The 22,128-nt window shown below is 33.1% G+C and overlaps 1 protein-coding gene and 1 long non-coding RNA gene across 2 annotated transcripts in view; one reads left to right on the top strand and one right to left on the bottom strand.

Annotated features, from left to right (window-relative positions):
• LOC106088374 (myc protein) overlaps nt 1-20,822 on the bottom strand; it is a 51,018-nt gene extending 30,196 nt beyond the window's left edge. The window contains exons 1-2 of the mRNA XM_013253866.2: nt 19,023-20,822; nt 10,360-12,016 (exon numbers count right to left, since the gene is read on the bottom strand). Coding sequence (XP_013109320.1) covers nt 10,360-11,746 — 1,387 coding nt within the window. The 5' untranslated portion in view covers nt 11,747-12,016; nt 19,023-20,822. The remainder of the gene's footprint in view (nt 1-10,359; nt 12,017-19,022) is intronic.
• LOC131997355 (uncharacterized) lies at nt 14,670-18,482 on the top strand. Its single transcript, XR_009398213.1, has 2 exons — nt 14,670-15,788; nt 15,859-18,482. It is a non-coding gene; the product is annotated as an uncharacterized LOC131997355 (long non-coding RNA).
• Nucleotides 20,823-22,128: the final 1,306 nt, after the last annotated feature.

Below are 22,128 nucleotides of genomic sequence, written 5' to 3'. Positions count from 1 at the left end.
CACTGCTGCAATGACTTGTAATGAGCAATGCTGATAGAGTTAACCTTTAAACCATCATGTGCAAGTTGAAAAAAAAAAGTAAAAATAAAAAATGCGCGCCCCAGCTCATGTAAGTTGTCTCACAAGTTCAATGGAAAGATATAATAAACTAACCAGAAGCTGTGGGAGAATTTCTTGAAAGCGAAATTCTGGCACCACTTACTGTGGCGAAAAGTGGCGTTTAATTCCAACACTTCATATGTTTTGCGGTTTTGTTTTCTTTACCGAAGCGCAACATCATCATCATTCTCAGACACCACGCATAGTCTGCGAGAGTGTGGGAAAATAATGTTGGCGATTTATTTGAAAGATTTTTTTACTCTACTCATTTAACACACTTTATTCGCTGCTTAAACAGCTAGCCGAGTAGTTAACTTTTGTATTGGGTATTACATCATTTTCTTCACTCTACAATAAGATTTAGCCAGACTCAGACAAAAATGCAAAAAAAATAAAAAAAAAAAATTGAAGCAAAAATTTATTAAGTTCGGCCATGCCGAACTTTGGATACCCACCACCATGGATATATTAATCATACTTTGGTTGTATACAATTAGGAGCTGTTCTGGCTCATATTTGATGCAGGTCCCCAACACTCTTATACAAGTTTCTTATACACACAGTTTCAGTGAAATCGAACAATAAAGCCGCGAGTTATGGAATGAAACTCTATATTGGAAGATCGGTCTATATGGCAACCATATCTCAATAAAGTCTGATGTGAACTATATGCTAGTAGGATGTCAGATACCTTGTGGGTTCGGATATGGATAATTCGATGTTTTGCCAGCGCAATGACTGAATGACTTTACGCCCTTCCCTTTTGTAGTGGGTATTAAAAACAATTCTTTCTTTCCACTGAAGATGATTTCATATTTTGTTGTTGCCAATGTTTTAAATTAATATAAACTACAAAAAAAACTGAATGAATGATTGAACGCTATAAGACAATTCCCCGTCCATAAGTGATGAGTAATAATTTGTAATAATTCAAGGAATTCCAAATAATAACAAACAAAAAAAGTGAAAGGTTGTCTTGACTCAATATTGGATATTTCTAGTTAAAACTAAGAAAAAGTTGGAAATAAATAAATGTAGGAAATCTTAAAAATATGAAACTAGAAACGAAACCATATTTAGCGCAGTTGTTGGAAGTCATAACAAAATACCACATGCAAAATTTCTATTGGCCGATGAATTTAAGGTCCCAGATCGGTTTATATAACGGCTATATTAGGTTATGCACCGATTTAAACCATATTTAGCGCAGTTGTTCGAAGTCATAATAAAACACTTCATGCTAAATTTTAGCCAAATCGGATAAGAATTGCGTTCTCTAGTGGCTTCTGCATTTCTTTATCCAAACTCCAAAAGACCACATAAAAAATTCATAAAAAATTTTTATTTAATTTAAAAAAAATCAAATTTGGGGTTAAGCTCAATATTTCAACATAAACTCATCTGAGAGCTTCCTCCAAAGTAGTTGTTGTTGGCAGCTTTGTTGAAAGGATACTTAAAAGGAAATCACTTCTCAATTGACAAACAAACAAAAAAACAGTCAATAAATCCTAGAGCAAATATGCCGTAAACACTGGCGCATCATTTTATGTGTCTGCAACAATGTTGCCGCTCGCTCATCGCACTTTTTACAAATTTATGTAGAAAACTTAACAGAAGAAAATAGCAAATTTACATTTTTTATGAGGCATAAAGCCATTAGGATCCTCTACACTAGGACTTGCAGAAGGCTCACATTGGTCAAATAAAATTGACTTTTAGATTGCTGTGCTGCTGCTACTGGTAAATGTCGTAAAACATACGTTGACGCAGTAATTATGGATGTTGTCCCTTCCTAATGTCACTCTCACATCAATGTGCCAAAGGACACTGCGACCAAAAACGGCAACTTAACAATAATAATAATGATAAATGACTAAAATACGTGCACATGAGTAACGAAGAGCCAAGAGACACAAAGCACCCCATTCACAAATAATCGAGTTTTTAAAACCTCGAAATCATGAAATAGAACCACTCCCCAAGCAATGCAATAAAATGAGCAATGTCTTCTATCCACATACTAACAAGTTTAAGTACAAAGAGCCAGGGTCTGTTGTCTGCATAAGAAATACAAAGATATCTTCTGAATGCAGACATAACCACCATTGAATGGATGCAGACAAGAGGCACAAAAACAATGTTTTTCTTTTTGCTAGCATAGCTTAAGGCGGTAAGCCGCACGGAGCCAGAGCAAATAAGATTCAAGTGTCATCTCTGGAGTGAGTGGATAAAACGGCAGTTAAGTCGTTAAGCAGTTGCCACAGAATAGGCGTTGTCTTGCAGGCAAACAATACGAACACAAAAGCAGCCAGTACATAAAACATGTAACTGTTGCTCGATTGGGGAAAGGATATGGTGTAATATAATAAGGACAATGATCAGTATATTAAAATACATAATTCCTATGAAGATGGCAAAGAACTCAAGCCTTTAGGTATGCTATACAATTTTTTCATATACCTTTAAATATGATGAAAGGAGAATATGAACTTTTTTAAGTTTTACATGTTTGCTGCTGGCAAACAGAAAGCAAAGTGAACAAGCCAAAGTCAACAAAATGATACAAATTTAAAGAAAAAAAAAAGAGAAAATTACTAGCAACATTAAAGATAAGTGCAAATATTAAAAAAAAATTAAGGAATCGAAATTCTTGAAGTTGCATAAAAATTCTTTAAGATTTGAACTGAAATAAAACTGTTACCAATGGCTTTAAAGGTAAAAGAAAACTTAAAACCCGCAAAAGTATTTTTTTCTTAATTTTCACTTTTTCATTCTATAAAATTGCCATATTTTAAATCTACGCCAAAAGGTAGGCAACAAATTTTTGAAATGAAAAAAAAAACTGATTTTACTCTATTTTTTAAGCATATTTTTTAGCGAATTGATTAGAAGTTTTTCAGTTTTTTTAATTTATTTGTACTCTATTTTTTTAAGTATATTTCTGCGGATTGTTTAAAGCCCTTAGAAGTTTTCCGCGTTTTTTTTAATTTAAATTATATATTTCCTTTCAAAAATATGCACTACTCTGACACCCCCTTAAGATAGGCAATACTTTTCGCTTACCTTTACAATTACTACAAAATATTTTTTTTTTTCATTTTCAAACCCATGCAAATATGTGAAGAAGGGAACACTGATCTATTAGGGAACAGCCCTACAAACACAAAGGCATAAACGTCATAATAAAAGCATGAGGAAAGCACATTGCAGAATTATATGTATGTATGTGCAAACAGAGTAAAAGCGGAATTATGGTAATGGAAATGAAAGGCGGAAGTGTAGATTTGATTCAAGAGTCCATCGTACACATCGTATAGAAGCACAACCATGATGACACTCAACAGAGCGCAGCTGAGGAGCTATACAACAAAGCATCATCAGCATCAGATACACTCTGCTAGCCGAACCACTGAGGCCTTATGCAGTAGAACATTAAACGGAAATTTGAGCGGAAATATCACAAAACAATGGGCAAAGGAAGCAGGCAGGCAGACAGGCAGCAGACAAGTGAACTGAAAGACTGTGACTGCAACTGGAGGAGAACAAAAACAAATATGTTGATGGTGCATATACGAAAAAATGAAGGCAATGCGGCGGTTGGCGGCGTTGGTGTCTGCTGCATATATGCACGCACATATTTATAGGCAGAATTTGTTTGGGTGTGTCCTAGAAAAGTTGATCTGTCCAAAAGTCTTTACCAGTCAGGCTGTGTAGAGAATTGGAAACACATTGTAACAATTTACAAACAAATAAAAAAAAAAAACTGAAAAACTTGCAGGAAATTTTAATAAGTTTAATTAAAACCAACCATGCCCTAAAAAAAGCAAAGAAAGTACCCTGGGGCTAGCAAAAAGAGATGTATAAAAGTGTGACTCTCTCAAGAGTTAAGAGAGCATAAGCTTTTATACATACGAGTATTATGTAAAGCTTTGGACTCTCAGCATAACGTTGCTCTCATTTTTTTTGTTAGGGTAATAATGGCTATGTAAATTTAGAAGGACACGCGCCTCCGCATAGTATATGCTCCTACATTGTCTTCGTTAGCGGTAAAAGCTTAGTGACACGACCTTGAGTATATCCATTAAGCTTTTTTTATGGCTACACGTGCGAATGACTATATGGATGTATGAGCCAGACATCTAGAAGGAGGCTAAAGGAGGGAAGAGGGTCAATAACACCAACAATGTACTGAAATTAAAATCCTCCAGACAGCCATGGAAAGAGAGAAGGAAGAGGTAAACGAAAGCCGGTCGGTCGCTGCCATGCCTAAATACTGCAGACGCCAAGAACAACAAAAACAATATGCGGGTGACTCAAGTGGGTGGTAGTAGTGTGGCATCATGGCCTTATGCGACACTTGTACATGGCTGTGGGATGTAAGTAAAGCCTCAAGAGAGCTTAACAAAATTTTTTTCTTTTTGGAAAATGATGGCATGTTGGCATCGTTGAATTGCGGGAAAATGAGCACAACTCATAGAAAGATTGTAAGGGAAGACAGAACTTTAAGCAAAGAATTTTTTATTTTTTTTTTTTTATTATATCAGACACATAAATTTTTGGCGCCATTTAGAGACTGAGTAGGGGAGATATATACTTCAATGAGTGCCGTACTTGAGAAAAGGGTGTTAACCGAACTAGATGATTTGTAAGATCATTAGAAATATTCAAATTATTAAAAGAGGTTATAGAAAATTTTCGAGATGCCCTTAAAGCAGGCAACATTTTTTGCAAAGACAAATATACTTGAGACAAGGTATAAATCGAACAGAAAAATGTGTAAGATCATTGGAAATGTTTAAAAGATTCAACGATGAAAGATGTAATGAAAAATTTTTGGTAAGCCTTAAAGTAGGCAGTATTTTTTCACTTAATTCCCATGTAAAAGGTTTTCAAAGAAATCGAAACTTGAGTCAAGGGTGTAAACTAGATAGAGAAAAGTTAGACTACAAAATTTGGCACTTGTTATGACTAAAGTAGGCACCATTTACTTAAGTTTTATTGTAAAACAATCTTAAATTGCCTAAAATTTTACTACATTCATAAAAATTTTTTAGTAAAAACAGCAAAAATGTTTGCTGTAACAGCAGAAAATCTGCTGAAAATCTGCCGAAAATGCAACAGCAGTAATTTCTAGCTAAAACGGCAAACAATTTCTGTTGTTTTCAAAATTTAAAACGTAAAAAAATAAAAAAAAAACTCAAAATTATCATAAATGTATCAAAAATTTTCAAATTCTATCTTATCTTTCAAAAGTTCAAAAATTGTTTAATTTTTCAACGAATTTGAATAACTACTACTATTGTATTTGTGCTTTTAAACAAAAAATTAACGGCAATTTTTTTTATGAACCTACAGCAAATGCCTCCATAGATGCTTAGAAGTTTAAAATTTTTGAACGAATTTATTTAAAAGCTCAAAATTTTTTATTTTATGTCAGCAGGCATGTTTGCTGATATCAGCAGACTAATTTTTCTGGGTGTAGACAAATTTCCTAATTAAATGCCTTCAGATTTTTGTACTTTCTATTTTATTTTTATATTTTATATGTGACAAAAGACCTTTTCTCTTCTTGTTTCTTTATTGAATAAAAGTTCTATAATCATAACGAAAATAATTTCCTATGCCCCCTTAAGGTATGCCTTACATTATGTAGCCGCAAAGGTAGAGGGAAAATTAGACTCAAAGCTAATCAATAGAAATGTATATGTAACAATAAATCTTACTCGTACTCTTATTTGTTATTTATCGAATATAATTTATATATCGTATAGAAAATAACATTAAGCGCCTTGAAGTATGCCTTACAACAGCTACCAGCTAAAAAGGCGGCAATAAGACTCAAAGAAAACAAAAAATGTATATATTTGTTAACTATTAACAATAAACCTCATCCCTTCTTGTTTATTTGTAGAACTAAAGCTATATGTATAGCATAACGAACATTAATTTCCTATGCCCTGAAAGTATGCACTACATTATGTTTCAACTAAAACTGATGAAAGAAAAAACTAATAAAAGCCGTTTTATTTTTTTTTGTATTATTTACTGCTATTTTTTATGTTTTTATTTAATTTTATCTTTTGCTCCTCATTAGTGTTTCCACCCGTAAATTCGGTAAAAAAAAACAGCACGTTTCCAAAAAATTGCAATTCTTCTCATTCACAAAATTTAATGTTACTGTGTGTACTTTACTCAAGATTATATGTTTATTTTTGCTGATTAACATGTGTTGTTTGAAATTTGCTTTATAGCCGAATACAAAAATTTGAAACGTTTGTTCATTTATAATAATATTGCTTTTCTGTTTATTAATCACTTTTCTGTATCGTATTCTCTACAAAAAAAAGATTTAAATTTAAGAGCAACAATTTCCACGAAAAAAAATTTATGAATGCTGAATTTTTAAATATATCTATGAAATAGACATATGATGGCTAATAAGGAATGTTTCTATGAAATCGTAATTGTGAAATGAATTGTATGCTATTTTTAGCAGCTTAAGCAGATATAACTTTTGGCAAATATATTTCACAATGTTAACATTAGGAGATTTTTTTTTCAAATTTTATTAGGCGGGTGTTTTTGTTGAAAGCTTGATGATTTTTATAAAATAAAAAAATGTTGTATACTTTTTTTTAAGGTTTAGATTAGAAATAACTGTTGGCAAAATTTTTCAAAAGAGAAAATAATCCATTTTAAATATACTCAAAAATGGACATTAGGAGAAATTTCGAATTTAGTTGTTTTTTTCTTGAAGGCTTAATTTTTTTTTTTAATAAAAAATGTTGCATACTTTTGAGGATTCAGATTAGACACTACTCTTGGCACAAATATTTTAAATGAAAATATTATCCATTTTAGTATATAAACATTAGAAGAAATTTAAAATTTTATTAGGGGTGCTTTTGTTGAAAGCCTGTTTCAAAAAATAAAAAAATTGCCTACATTTAGGGGTTTGGACTAAACTAACAAATATTATACCTACTTTTTTTTTCTTTGCAATATTTTGTACATTTCGCGTTTAAGCTCATCTTCTAGAATATACGTATCAATATTTTGTTGTTAACTTTTGCTCAGCAAACAAATGAAGGTGATAATTATACTTTAAGTTTGTGTAGAACTGCTCAACGACTCGGACTTCTATGGCATTTCTCAATCTTGAGGCGTACATTTTCGCATAATAAAGCAGAGGGCATGAAAAATTAACACTTTTATTTGTTTACACAACACAACTACCATGGCATGAAGTCTACTACAATTATTGTATGGTGTTGGTATTATGGCATTGTATAAAGCAAAAAAAAAGTTTACAGCTTGAATTTTTACGAATTCATGCTCAAAATAACGTGGGAAATTTATTTCTTTGGATTTAAAACCAAGTTTTCGTCTTAAAAAATTAAGAAAAAATGTTTATTTCAAATAATTGCCCTATTTCTTGGCAAAATTAAATATGCTGTATAATATCTTAAAGATTTCTTTATTTCGCTTAACAATATTTCTTCTACAACATTTGAGCAAAGGTCAGAAAGTTTTTTTGTTAAGACATAACACTCGCTAATAACACAAATATTTTTGCACTTAAAAACGATGAACAAAAAAACATATGCTAATACTACGTGAGCACCGGCTGAACCATTGGACAGCTTACAGCTGCTCTACTGAACAAAATCAATCAATGTAGAATTGAGATTTAAGGTCATTGGAGCGTTAGTGATCCACTGAGGTACTATTTTTCCGATAGCAAAAAAGTTTAAAAATAAGTTTTGAGGCGCTAGTTCGGTCATTACGCCCACTGTGCGCATGAAGAATGCAAAAAAAAAACCGAAAACAATGAATGACGTTGCTATAGTGCAACGAATGTATATACAACTGAAGTTGATGCATTTGTTCTTTTCGCGCCAAAAACATCAACAAAGATGCTAACGAAACTCACCGCAATTGGGAATACGATATTATTCTCAGCTCTGAAGTATGCTGTGGTTTTGGCTATCTAGTACTACAGTACTGTAGTACTATTACCACCACTACAGTGATAATAGTACTACAGTACTGTATACTAAATTCTGTAGAGTGTAGCAAAAATATGAAGCTGGCTGAGTAGGATTGCCTATACTCTTGAAATTCTTCCTGTTGCACACACCCAGGAAAAAAAACTATACTTATATATTACTAAGAAGTGGCTGCTGGGGCGAGCAATGGGGGCAACAGAATGCACATTACCCACGCCTTTATGAGTTGCAAAAAGCGCATGTCTGGCTAGACGACGAAGACAAGTAAGTGTGTTCGTACACCCAGACACACTAGACAATACAAAAACAACAGCAACGTCTAACGACGCATTTATTGTAAAAACTACAATTAACCGTTGTAAGAGCAAAGCTCCATAAATCGAAATAGAGAGAGAGAGAGGGAGAGAGAGAGGGTGAGATGAGATAAAACCCGGCCGGCTTACACGTGTTAGGGTAGGGAAGTTATAACATGGAAAATGCAAATAAAAATATTCTAACTGAATTTAAAAAAATAAGTTAATAAATTTAACAGAATATAATAGCATGAATTGGCATACAAGCTTTATATACTAAAAATAGATAAAAATATAAATATAAAGAAATTATTAAACAATTTTAAAAGAAACCAATAAAGAAAGCTGGGCGGAGCCGGCTATATAATAATCTACACCTACCATACAATTATAAATTCGGGCAATAGATATATGTACATGAGAGCTATATCTAAATCTGAACCGACTTACTTCGGGCACATAAGTGCAAATCCGGCGATATACATATATATGGGAGCTATATGCAAATCTGAACCGATTTTGATGAAAACTTGCAAATATGCTAAGATCAGTAACAAAACAATCCGTGCTAAATTCGGTTGAAAATTGTAGTAACTTCGACCATTTAAGTGGAAATTGGGCGATACATATATATGGCAGCTATATCCAAATCTTTCATATCGGGCAATAACTTTGAACATAGCTCATACGTATTTGAAAAAAGTCATTCAAAGAACTTGACACATGTAATCCATGGTTGAGGATATATAAGATTCGGCCCGGCCGAACTTACCACGCTTTTGCTTGTTTTTGTCTCCAAAACTAATTACTTTGAATACCTGTACACTCCCTTCAATTTGATCCACAAAGTATGCTTTATTCTTTTTTTGTGGCCATAAAAGGCCTTTGGGATATGTTTCAAATTTCTTCGAAACACGAAAACAGCGTGGTTTTGGCATTTTATCAAAAAATTGGGTGTAGCCGGCAACTGTAACTAAGAGAGTACCAAAAAGACATTTGTTTCTCTTTCTTACTCTCCTTCTAAAGCAAGCAACTTGGCATTTGGAACAACGCAAAAGCATATCTGAAGGCGGCTTGAAAAAGCAATGTAGCTTATTGAGACTTGCGCACATGAGCTGAGCACCATAGAAAAGTCTAGAAGATAGAGGCAACGTATAGCATCACCATATAAACCAACACGCTGACAAGGGGAGGGGGAAAGAGAAAACGCCTAGGTGTTATGCTATAATATTCTTTATACGTCGTTATTAAAAGGCGCCAAAACATTAAGAAATGTTTAAAATCAAACGAACTAAAGTTGTTATTAAAGTCCTCTTAAACTTGCATCTTATTTTAATTTAAATTTTCCAAATTTTTTTCAAATCAATATTGAATGCCGCTACATTGTCGCTACCACATTGCATTGTGCTCTCTTCGATGAGACCGAAAAAATATGCCGTCTAAGTTTGAATAGAATGACGCTGTTGTTTTCCCTGTTTCATTTCGTGTGTGTGTGTGTGTGTGTATGTGCCCGTGGATACTGTGAACTTTTGAACTTTTGTCATTCTTAGTGAAGAGGAAGACAGAGAAAGAGAGAGAGAGAGAGAGAGAAATTGTGGGGTTTTGTTCTGCCCTCCGAGTGTTTTTTGCCTATACACTCGTAGTGCCATTTATGTGAGAAATGTTATTTTAGCAAAAACAAAAACAAAAAAAAAACTACTTGCTAAAATTACGTTGGCGCTAAAATGGCTTTGATAATTTCACAATATTTTGAAATCGTGATAAAGGGCTGCTAAAGTGAAGGCAAAAACCTGGGACGGCAAGTCTCAGACGAATGACAACGAACAAAGTTGCCACCCATAGATATTTAGAAGTTCCAGCAAATCTAGGATATCACGTTCAACTCGTCTACTACTTTTTCTTTAAAATTTCTTAGACTATGTTAGAGCATATAAAAAAAATTGACTTGACCAACTCACCGGAATCCGAGGGTGTATCTATGTGCGGGTTCATATCACCCATGCCATCTTTGCAGCGCGTGTAACTATGATCGCTGTGTTGCATGTAGTTGTGGCTGCTGCTGATGTTTGAGAATTGAATTGATACCGGTGACACCCCACCGGCCCCATAGGGGATCTCATGATCCAGTGACGATGGTGTACTTGAACTTATTGAAGATTCTTCATCAGAATCAGGGTCGGACGAATGGGACCCGGGGGTATTTACTGAGAGACAATGATCATAGTTACTGGTTGTTACCGACAGCTGTGACGTCGTTGTGAATTCCGTGTCTTTTTGTGTAATGAAGTCCATCACTTCGTTTAAGGAGATGTCATTACTTAGGCGAGCGTCTATCTGTTTCTTGGAGGTATCCTGCAGTTGTTGACTCACATTGTTGATGAAATTTTTTTCAGCATCCAGCACGGCGTTAGTACTGCCCTTATGATCCAGCAATATGTTATTACTGCCCTTATCATCCAGCAATATGTTATTACTGCCCATAACACAGGCTGTCAAATCGACATTATGTCTGAACGCAGTTGTGGAGCTGTCATCGTCTAAACTGTATGGAGTATCGGGACGTTGATATAAGGATGTATCACTACTGCAACTGCTGGTATTGAGGGATATATTGGCTGATGATGACGAGAATGAGTTGTTGGGGGAGGCGCACGGCAGTAATTGATCGCCAACTTTGGGCATGTGTAGACGAGTCTGTTGGAGTTTCTTCTGTTGTTGCTGTTGAATGGTGGCAGATTTAAGCAGCAATGAAGCGCCTGGTGGTAAACTCTGCATGTTTGTTGACTGTGCCTGATGCTGTGTTACTTTAATGTTAGGTATACTATGATGATCCAATTGCTGTTCCACATCTGGCTCCTGTTTTATGACAATCCCACCCATTTTATTGAATTTGCGAGCTGTAACCACTGTGGGTTGCTGCTTTTGTGGCAGTGTATTCGGTGTTTCGGGGGTCAAACATCTTTCGATTTTAATTTGTGAGTTTCCCATAACAGCCGATGGTGGGACTGCCGAACTGATATCAGTGCTGGTGGAAGAGGCTGAGGTACCCAACGAAGTGCTAGACTGTGACCACATTAAATCTGTATTACATATTTCGAACTTCATATCGACATCAATGCAATTGTATTCCAACGGACAACCAAATGAAGAACAATCACTGCTACCCCCCATATCGGAATTAATTTTTTGTATATCACTGCAAATGGAGGGAGGCGTATAATCCGGAAGATTATCAAATGTATCATGTGCAATGTAATCTTCATATAATAAAGTAGGCATTAAATCATTTAAATAGGTTGAATTCGTAGGGGGTGAGCACCCAAAAAGATTGAGAGTTTTCGCCATTGGGTCAAGTTGAAGATCCAAGCTTGTATCACAATTAAAAAAAAATGGTTGTATTGTATAGCTGGGGTTGATTGTTATATATATATATATATATATATATATATATTGTTTTTTGGTTTCTAAAGTTAAACCTTTACTTTTTGCTTGAAGGTTGTTTAAAGGTTTTTGGGTTTTTGTAAATAAATTATATTTCGTTGTATTTTGTAATTTTTGTTTGTTTTTCTTGTAGTTTAAAGAAGATACCAGATCCTCTATAGTTTAATCAATAAACTGAAAGTAGACAAAGAAGTGAAACAGAAATGTTAAAATTAAGCAGGAATAATAGAGATATAAAAAGTTATGCTAATAAGAAATAAATTTGATTATTTTATAAGAGGTATATTGTACTAAAAATTAATACTGATTTGTTTAACTGTTTAGAATTTTGTATTATTTTTTTCTACCAAATTACCACATGTTTAATTTTTGTATTGTATTATATTTTTTATAATTTTTAATATTTTTATTTTAGTGGCTTGGTTTCGTTTTATCTGTAACTGAAATCAAAATTTGTTTTTTTTTTTTTGTTGTGGTTTTTTCAGATTTTTTAATTTTTTTTTTTCATTATCATTTTTAAAATTTTTTTGTTTAGTTATATTTTCTTTTCATTTATTTTTTTATGTTTCCTATTTTCTTTTTTATGTTATTATTTCTGTTTATTTTTATTTTTTCAGTTTTTCTTTGTTTTGTTAATTTTTGATATTTTTTAATTTTAATTAACTTCACTTCTTTATTTCAGCTTTAATTTTCTCGTATTATATTAAAAATTTTTTATTATTTTTTCTTGCTTTTCAACTGTTTTTTTATGTTTCCTATTTTTTTAAAATGTTTTTATTTTTATTTCTGTTTATTTTTATATTTTTTTTTTTAATTTTTGGTATTTTTTATATTTTTTATAAATTTTAGTTAACTTTACTTCTCCCCCTCCGAATTTTTCGTAAATAAGTTATATACTTAAAAAAAAAATTTTTTTTTGGTGGCAATAACTTTGCTATGGCGTTTCTAAGCAAGTTTAACGTACTATTTGGCAACCCTATTTCATTTGAAATGTTTACCTTTTGGTTTTGCTGTTTAATTGCTTTAATTATAACACATTTGCTTTACTACACTTGAGTTATGATTAAGGTGTATATGTGTTTTGCAAATATTTTGCAAAAAAAAAACAACAACAAGCGACAGTCCCAACAAGCTCTAATCCCAAATTGAAGTCTGTCGTTGTTATACCCTCCACCATAGGGGTATACTTATCTAGTCATTCCCGTTTGTAACATCTCGAAATATTGATCTGCAACGCTATAAAGTATATAGTTTTCTTGACTGTCTTGATGTTCAGAATCGATCCGTTCATTGCTTGGCCGGCATCACCTTATACATTTTACAATTTCTGCCTATAACGAGAAACTGAGGAAATAACTTGACAAATGCGATTCATGGTGGAGGGTATAAAATATTTGGTTCGGCCAAAACTAACTCATATTTACTTGTTCTCTTTTAGAATAATCGTCAGAAAGTTATGGGAGCACAAATCAAAACAATTATCCACCCACACTAAGTTAAATAAAACAAAAAGAGAAACCCCACAACCATAGCACTCATTGCAGCCCAAGAACAAAACGGTGAAAGTGCATTTCTACCTCGCTCTCTCATATATCCCACCTAATCCATTTGGCGACAATGGGTTTTTTTTATGAGATCCGTTAACCTCGAGACATTATTAAAAATAATTTCTCTTCCTTAAACATGTTTCTTATATACGGCCGACTACCTACCACGACAAGAGATTATTGTCATATGTACATGCACACATGCAAATGTAAGCCGTCCGTGTGATGCAGATCTTTGTCAACTATTTGTAAAGCTGACCCAAGCAACGTCATTCGCCACAACATCAGCAGTAATTGTGTTATAAGACACTAACAACAATGGCTTGATGGTATCATTCTATGGCCACAAGCGTAGAAGGCCTCTGGGATGTGGGCTTAGGGCCTGCAAGAAAAATTTTAGCCCCCCAGCCCACGGGAATTTTAAAAATTGAGTTGTAATTGACATTGTTAGCTAATTTTTAATGTTATTGCCATTCAAAGGGTTTAAGCACCCCCCAGAAAAGCGGGTTGGTTACGCTAATGACTATGGCATGAAGAGTGCACAGTCGGGAAGTGAGTTGAGTGAAAAATTAAAACAAGTGTATTTATTGTAAACATGAGATCGTAGTGATTAGAAGAGATGGATGATCGAGTGCAATAGTAAAACTGTTACTCGATATCGCCAATTGTTCGCGTCAGCTATTGCAGCAACCCCGTATACAAAGAATCCCACTAACCGCAACTTGTGGAAGCGCTCGGTAACTCCCAGCTGAGCTTCTAGTAATGACAATGAACAGCACACCACAACCGTTACAACCCGTGTGTTGCTCATTGCCATCCCGTGGCGGGCATCCATGAGTGATGTCCGCCACAAGTTTAACCTCAATGATAGGGAACCTCTTTTTATACCCACCACCATAGGATGGGGGTATACTAATTTCGAAATATTGATCTAGGACCCCATAACGAATATATATATAAATAAATATATATATATATATATATATATATATATATATATATATATATATATATATATATATATATATATATATATATATATATATATATATATACATATATATATATATATATATATATATATAAATATATACATATATATCGTGCTTGAACGCTCAAATATTAAGTATTGATGTGGGTCGTTGCGCATTGCCAATGGGCCATATCGGTTCACATTTGGATATAGCGCCCATACAAACCGATCTCCCCATTTGACTTCTTCAGCCTATACAAGCCGCAATTTTCGTCCGATTTAGCTGAATTGTTGCACATAGCGTTTTGTTACGACTTCCAGCAAATGTACCAAGTACGGTCCAAATCAGTAAAAACCTGATATAGCCCACAGGTAAACCGATCTCCCGATTTGACTTCCTGAGCCCCTGCAAGCCGCAATTTTCGTCCGATTTGGCTGAAATGTTGCACATAACGTTCTTTTATGACTTCCAACAGCCGTGCTAAGTGCGGTCTTAATAGGTTAAGAAATAGAGCTCCCACATAAACCGATCTCCCGATTTCATTTCTTGAGCCCCTGGAAGGCTGAAATTTTGCATGTGATGTTCTGTTATGGCTTCCAATAACTATGCTAAGTATGGTTCAAATCGGTCGCACTATTTTACTTCTTATTACCCAGTCCGAGAGAGAAGTTCTTTTTGTTAATGTTCTCACCGGGATTTGAATCCAGGCGCACAGCGTCAAAGGCGGACATGCCTCTGAGCTACATTGGCCCCTAGTTTAAAAGCAGAGCAAATTTTAATCTTCTTTATTCTCAAGAAAAATCAATAAAAATATTGATAATTACTGTTTGCATTATTATTGTATAGGTAGGTTTGAAATTTTTATTGCGTTGTTTTTTTTTTTGTGTAACGCCTTATTAATTTTTCATTACATTATCGTGACGGAAAATATTTACATTTACAAATTGAAGTATTACGTTGCGCAGAAAAACAATTGTAAACATTATATAACTGACGATAACAAACATATACAAAAGTATAAAATGAAGAGAAAGGGAGTCGCGCTAAATTTGCAAATAATTCTAATCAAGTCACCAAAGAAAGGCGACATCAAAACAAAAAAAAAAAACTATTATGATTTTTTTTTTTTAATTTTCATTTAAAAATGATCTTTTGATTGTCCTGTATCATTAAAAATTATTTATGATTAAAATTTTAAAAATTTTCCACACTTTCTTAACTTATAAAGTCGTTGCTTCCACTAATTTTTTTCTTAAGAACAGCCACTTTTGCACTTGATGTGATGGACACCTTATTAAATGGCCTATATCTATATTTACAAATGTTTTCTATTTGCATTCAAATTCTACCGATCGACGCAACTGTAAAGAAATCCTAAGCGTATGGATCGTCATCTTTTACTAATCACAGCAAACTGTTTAAAAGGTCAGTAATAAATAATAAAAAGGTAAGTAAGTAAGTAAAATAAACAAACAAATTCTTTTTCAACCACCAGACGAGCAAAGGAGCAATAACCACAACAGCAAACATTTCTGCGAGTGTTTGTTTACCGAGTGGCAAATTGTCGATTGGCAATTGGTCGATTAAAAAACGACCACCTTTAACAAGGTTGTGTCTGCTCGAATTGTATGATCGAACATAATAATGCTCTTTATGGATGGCTAGACTCTAGCCAAAGAGAAGAGAGTGCATTTGCTGTCTGCAATGATTTTCGTTGCGTTTGTCAAACATTGTAACCGACCTACGACAACATGGACGTTAATAATTATTTGTGTTTGTTTGTGTTTATTTATAGCATGCTGCTTGACGGGGGCTTATGGCCACCGCTGCTCAGAGAGCAGAGAACAGCGAACAGCTCGGATGCAATCGATCAAATTGACAACATTATTGTCTTTTACCGTTATAACTTGGTATTTTTTGTGTTTATATTTCTTTTTCATTTGCATACATGATGGAATGGTATGCAGGACAGTGGTTAAAATAAAACAAAACAAAAATCAGGCAAATTCCACTTCAAAAAAAAAAAAAAAGTTGAAACTTTTGCATATATAGTGCAATTTTTATACGTTGGTTACTTGTTTAAAAAAAATACTCTGCATATCCAAGCAAATAAAAAAAATAATATATTAGTACTTAATTACAATATTTTATTTATAATTTTTTTTTCTTTTGATTTTGCATACAATTATTTTTTCTATCGGTATTTAAGGCAAAAAAAAAACTAATTGTACATTTGAATAAAATAAATAAATTATTTTTTCCAAAAACTTATTTTTCAATATTTGTTTTGCTTTGATATTTGTAAGAAAATAAGTTTAAGCAAAAATTTTCTTAAAAACAAAATTAATGGCAATTTTGCATACCTTTTTAAAATTTTCAAATTATTTTGTTTTTAAAGAAATTTAACTTTAAGAAAATTTTAAGAACAGTTTGTCTTTAAAGAAAATGCTGACCAGAGCTTCTTTTTTCAAATGTTATGCTCTGAGGAAATTTCTTAAAAATTTTATCTTTGGAAAAAACTGCCTTTAAAAATATCCTAATATTTTTGACTTCAAAACTTAATTATTAAGTCATTTTATCCTAAACTTTTTTTTAAAGATTTTTTGTTCCACTAAAAAATTGTTTTTAGCTTATTAAAACAATTTTTTCATGATTTGTGTATATAAAATTTGTCTTTTGAGAAAAATTTTTTAAATCGAGAAACTTTTGCTGACAGTTGTGCCTCTAAATATTTTTTTATTGATATCTAAGATTATTTTTGAATTTTCTTTGAGAAGTGCATTTTGAAAAAAAAAAAAGTTGGACTTTTTGTAGAAATTTTTTTTTGGTTGCATAGAAGCTTTTTTTGAGATTTGTATTTTCTTTTATATGTTTTTAAGAATATACTCTTTATAAAAATTTTGTCTATGAAGCAAATTGTTTGGAACTTTAGGACTCAGAAAAGTTTTCTTTAAGATTTGTATTTTGTAAATTTTTTTCAATATTATTATAAAATTTCACAGATATTTTTTTTTTAATTTTTAAGAATTTACTCTTAAAAAAAATTTGTCTATGAAGAAAATTGTTTATAAAGACTTATTTATTTATTATTATTATTTCTTTCTGGAAAACTTAAGACATTTTCACCGGTATTCACAAAGCTTAATATAGATTAAAAAAAAAGTTCATTAGACAGATTTCCTTCATAGAACCTATTTTAAAGTCTCATTAAGTTTTGTGAATGGGGCCGTTTGTGTTCGTAAACAAATATTTTAGAAAATGTATCTTTATAATCGAATATTGTCCGGTTGCAGACCGTAGGGTTTATCTTTCCTATTACAAAATGGAAAATTAAAAACATAAAGTTAGCAGAAAATTTGTTTGCTATAATAGAATTCGACTGGTTTCCTATTGTAGATCGCGTTTTCGTATGGCACCACACAAAACTCAGCAAAAAAGAAAACAAATATTATATATTCATTTTTAATAAAAACTGAGAACCATACGGTTTCCAGCCGAGCAATATCCGATTGTATGAATTATTTCAAGATCAAATAAATTTATCGCAAACGTGGAAAATTTGTCTTTAGAGAAAGATTTTTTAGTATTTCATCCTTTGAGAAAATTTGTTCGATATTCTTATCAAGTTTTTGGCATTGTAGAAAAACAAATCTCCATAGATAAAAATTTTCTTAAAAAAAAACTCTCTGTAAAAACAAATTTGCCTTATATATGCTCAAAAAGTAACATTGCTAGATAGATCTATGTGGCAGCTTTATCAAACTGTGGTACAATATGGACCATTTTGAAACAAAAGTATATCTAATGTAACAAATTTTTTGAAATTTCGAACAAATTTTGTAAAAAAATATTCCTTTTGTGAGCTGAAGACGGTAAACTGGAGGTTCACTTATGAAGAGGCTGTATAAAGATAAAGGTCTAAAATGGACCCCTATAATCGAACTGAACCCCACACTGGTTATACAAATAATCTGTAATTTTTCGGATTTTGTCGCCAGTGTTCGAAACCGGAGTTTGAGATTCACAGACGGACAAGTTACTTCTGTGCCACAAAGGCCTCCAAAGTAGTACAGTCTATGAATTCGTCCATAGGCAGGGTAATATCTAAGATAGGCTACATCGGACAATATATTGATATCTCTTCCTCATATTTTTGAAGGGCGCAGAATAATCATTTTTCACTCGGCACTCAATTGCCGACGGAAAACCCAATTTGTAATGGGCCTCAAGGCGGCACCGAATAAAAAAATATTTGTTTGTATAGTTTTCATGACCAATATGTTGTTGTGATTGTCCGTCCTTTGTCATTTAAAATTATTTGTGATTAAAAATATAAAATTTGTCTATGCTTTTGTAACTTACAAATTTGATACACAGGCACTTTCTAACCCTCTCACTATAAGGGAATTTCTGCCGTAATTTGTAATCTCAGCTCAAATATTTTTGTTCACAAGAAGCCGAGTATAGTATTAATGTTTATTGATCAGCTCTTCATATTCATATTTGAGTTAAAAAAAAGCAAAAGTGCCGACTACTGGTACATACCGATCTTTGGAGCACTTACCCTAACCATAAACTGAAGTTTTTTTTTGTTTAGTTGTTAAAAGTTTGTTTTTCCTACCTATGTAAAATATTTTTGAAAAATTACTTAAAACTTACCTTTTGTCTTATTGTTTAATGCTAATTCAAAAATAAATATAGGTATCTATTTCCTTTATATAATCCAATTTTTGTTGTTGTAGTTGGTGATTTTTCTTAAATGTTGAGTAATTAGGGATGCTATGTGTGGGTGTTGTTGATTGGTTGCTTGCGAGGAAATAACAAAAATAATCCTTCGTTTTTTTTTTTGGTTAAAGCAGGGCAATTGGTTTTTTTGTTGCTTATTGTAAAACAAATAAATAGGGGTCAAAATAACTTAAGTTTTTTGTTTCTTTTTTTCTATAATGTGGTCACTTTTTGTTTAACTTAGTTTCCATGCACTTTTTGAAATTCACCGTTTATAATTTTGTCGAAAACACTGTCCTTTAAACTTTTTTTTTTTTGCATTCACTCTTAATGCTTGTTTCTTTTTCTTTCTTGTGTTGTTGGTGAATTTTTGTTTATAGTTTTGATGTCTTCGTTGTGCGACTGCTGTTAATTTGCAATTAACTGTAAACACTGCGTTGGCATGTGTGTGTGTGTATGATGACGTTGGTTTTGTTTTTCTGTGGGATGCAATGCATTGTCCAAAACACAATAACAAACAATGTAAGTGTGTTCTTTTCTCGTTTAGGGTGATCGGCAGGGGGGAGGGGAGTAATAAAAACTCTAAACTTGAACAAAAATTTGTGTTCTTTTCTGCGGTAAAAATCAAGTTTTGTCAAAATTTATTTTACCAAATTTTTTTTTCTTTTTAATTTATTTTAATAAAAATATTCCTTTCTTCTTTAAGATGATTGTTGTGATTTGTAAATTTTTATCCACCAAATTTTTTTCCAGCCGCTGACAGCAACAATTTTTTGCGTCGTTGTTGTTGCTGCGATTGTCGCTGATTTTTACCAAACAATTCTGCAAACTATTTGTTTTTTGTGTTGGTTTTGTTAATCCGCTCTTTGCAGTTGATGATGATGCTCTTGTTAATTTTGTCAAATAAGGCATGACCACCTTGCGGATATTCTTTAAGAATTTTTATTTATTATTTTTTGCACTTATAACAACCGTTTTATTTCAAGAACACAAAACACTATTTTTAATTGCAATTTCACTTTCTGGGATATTTTGTAAAATCCCGGATTTTTTTTTTTTTTTTTGGCGGCCGTAAGAACAAAATTGCAAATAGAACTTTTTTATATTGTTATTCGAGTTGTTATGTCCGCGCGTCTTTTGCAGTGTTGTTGTGACTTTTAGGTTTGAAATGAGAATGATTCTTGTTTGGCTTGTTAAGTTTTTGATTCACCTATTCTCTCTTCTTGTTTTTGCTCAGCAAAAATGTCGCTCACAGATTTTTAGTATTTTCACATAAGTTTCTTTTATATCTTTATTATATTTTCTTGTTGGCAATCAAGTTACCACACTGCATTATACAAATAACCGTGGACAGACAAAAAGTTCTCACGAGACGTATGGCTTCGGCCAATGTTATATTCCGACACAACTAAGAAGTGCTTTTCTTTTTTTTAACACTTCTTGATTTTCCCTTAACACTGATGATGGTTGGCCCAGGTCTTCTCTTATAGTATTTGAGCGCGCATATAAAAATGTACTTAAATAATGATGGTTTTTGTAGTTAACTCTGCTAGAAAGTATTATTTGTTGTTGCTTAAATCAAATTTCCTTTCGGGCGTCGCTGTTCCGGCTGTGTTAACAACAACACACACACACAAAAATAGCAGATTTGACAGAGTTGTGTGAGAAAGGTAAGCGCAACACACACGACCGCTCACATCTGAGTCACAAAGTGGAATGATCAAAAAACTGAACGCGCCAAAACCTATTGGCTGAAGCAACAACCACCGAGAAAGAGAGTACGTATCATCAACCGCTCAGCGGAATAAAGGATGTAAGGTAGTCTCTCAATAGTTGAAGCCGCTTGTTCGTAACCTTTTTGTACCCACGACCTTAGGATGGAAGTATACTAATCTACTCATTTCGTCTGTAACAACTCGAAATATTGATCTGCGACCCAATAAAGTATATATATTCTGGATCGTCTCGACACTCTGAGTCGATCTATCCATGTCCGTCCGTCTGTCGAAATCACGATAGCGGTCGTACGCGTAAAGCTAGCAGCTCGAAATTTTGCACAAATACTTATTTTTGATGTAGGTCGTTGGGGATTGCAAATAGGCCATTTCGGTTCAGATTTGGATACAGTTTCTTCCTTGACTTCTTGAGCCCCTGGAAGCCGCAATTTTCATCCGATTTTGCTTAAATTTAGCACATAGTGTTCTCAACCATTTCTCCCGATCTCCCGATTTGACTTTTTGAGCCCTTACAAATCGAAATTTGGCACTTAGTGTTCTGTTATGTCTCTCAACAACTGTGCCAAATACGGTCCAAATGGGATGAATTTTTAGTGGACCTCTCTGAGCCTTTCATGGAAATCGAATAAATGAGCCCTTCGTGAGCATAAAACGGCGAACTAAAAATTGATCATGTATATGGCGGCTATATCGAAATGTGAGCCTGTGTAGAAAATATTTGGAACAAGCGTATGGAAATAGGATATTTGGTACCATATAGCGCGGGCGAATGGACCTAATTTTTTCTTATTTAAAAGTAATTTAATGAAAAATACGCTCTGTTTGCCTTCCTAAAAAAAATGGTACCTTTTGGACCACAAAAAGTACCTTCTTTTACTTGTTTTCAATAGCATTTCGAATTCCGCAGCCCAAAAACCACTCAAAACCCAGCAAAAGAGAATTTTTTTTTGAGTGTTTCACAACAGCGAAACTTGCAGAGAGATAAAAAAATTATGTTACCAGTAGTGGTGGTGTGTAAAATAAAAATTTCTTTAACACCACTATTTCATTTGCGTAGTCAGTCGTTGCTTAGACGTCAACGAATGAACATGGGCATAAGTAGGCGAACCTTTTTTCCGTTTTCAATTTATAAATTGTTTTTGTTCCGAACGCTAAAGAGAAGGGACAACTATTTAAGTTTCCTTAATATTCGTGTGTTCTGCGTTTCATTTTCCCCTAAGATGAACTAGTTACAATATTATCGCGTTAACAAAGTTTCAAAATTTTCATCATGAGATTTCCTACCTAGATCAAAAAAAAAAGGA

The sequence above is a fragment of the Stomoxys calcitrans genome, chromosome 4 (genome assembly GCF_963082655.1).
Source record: "Stomoxys calcitrans chromosome 4, idStoCalc2.1, whole genome shotgun sequence".
NCBI lineage: Eukaryota > Metazoa > Arthropoda > Insecta > Diptera > Muscidae > Stomoxys > Stomoxys calcitrans.
Note: the sequence above shows the minus strand (reverse complement) of the source record. Positions and strands in the feature narration are given on the sequence as shown.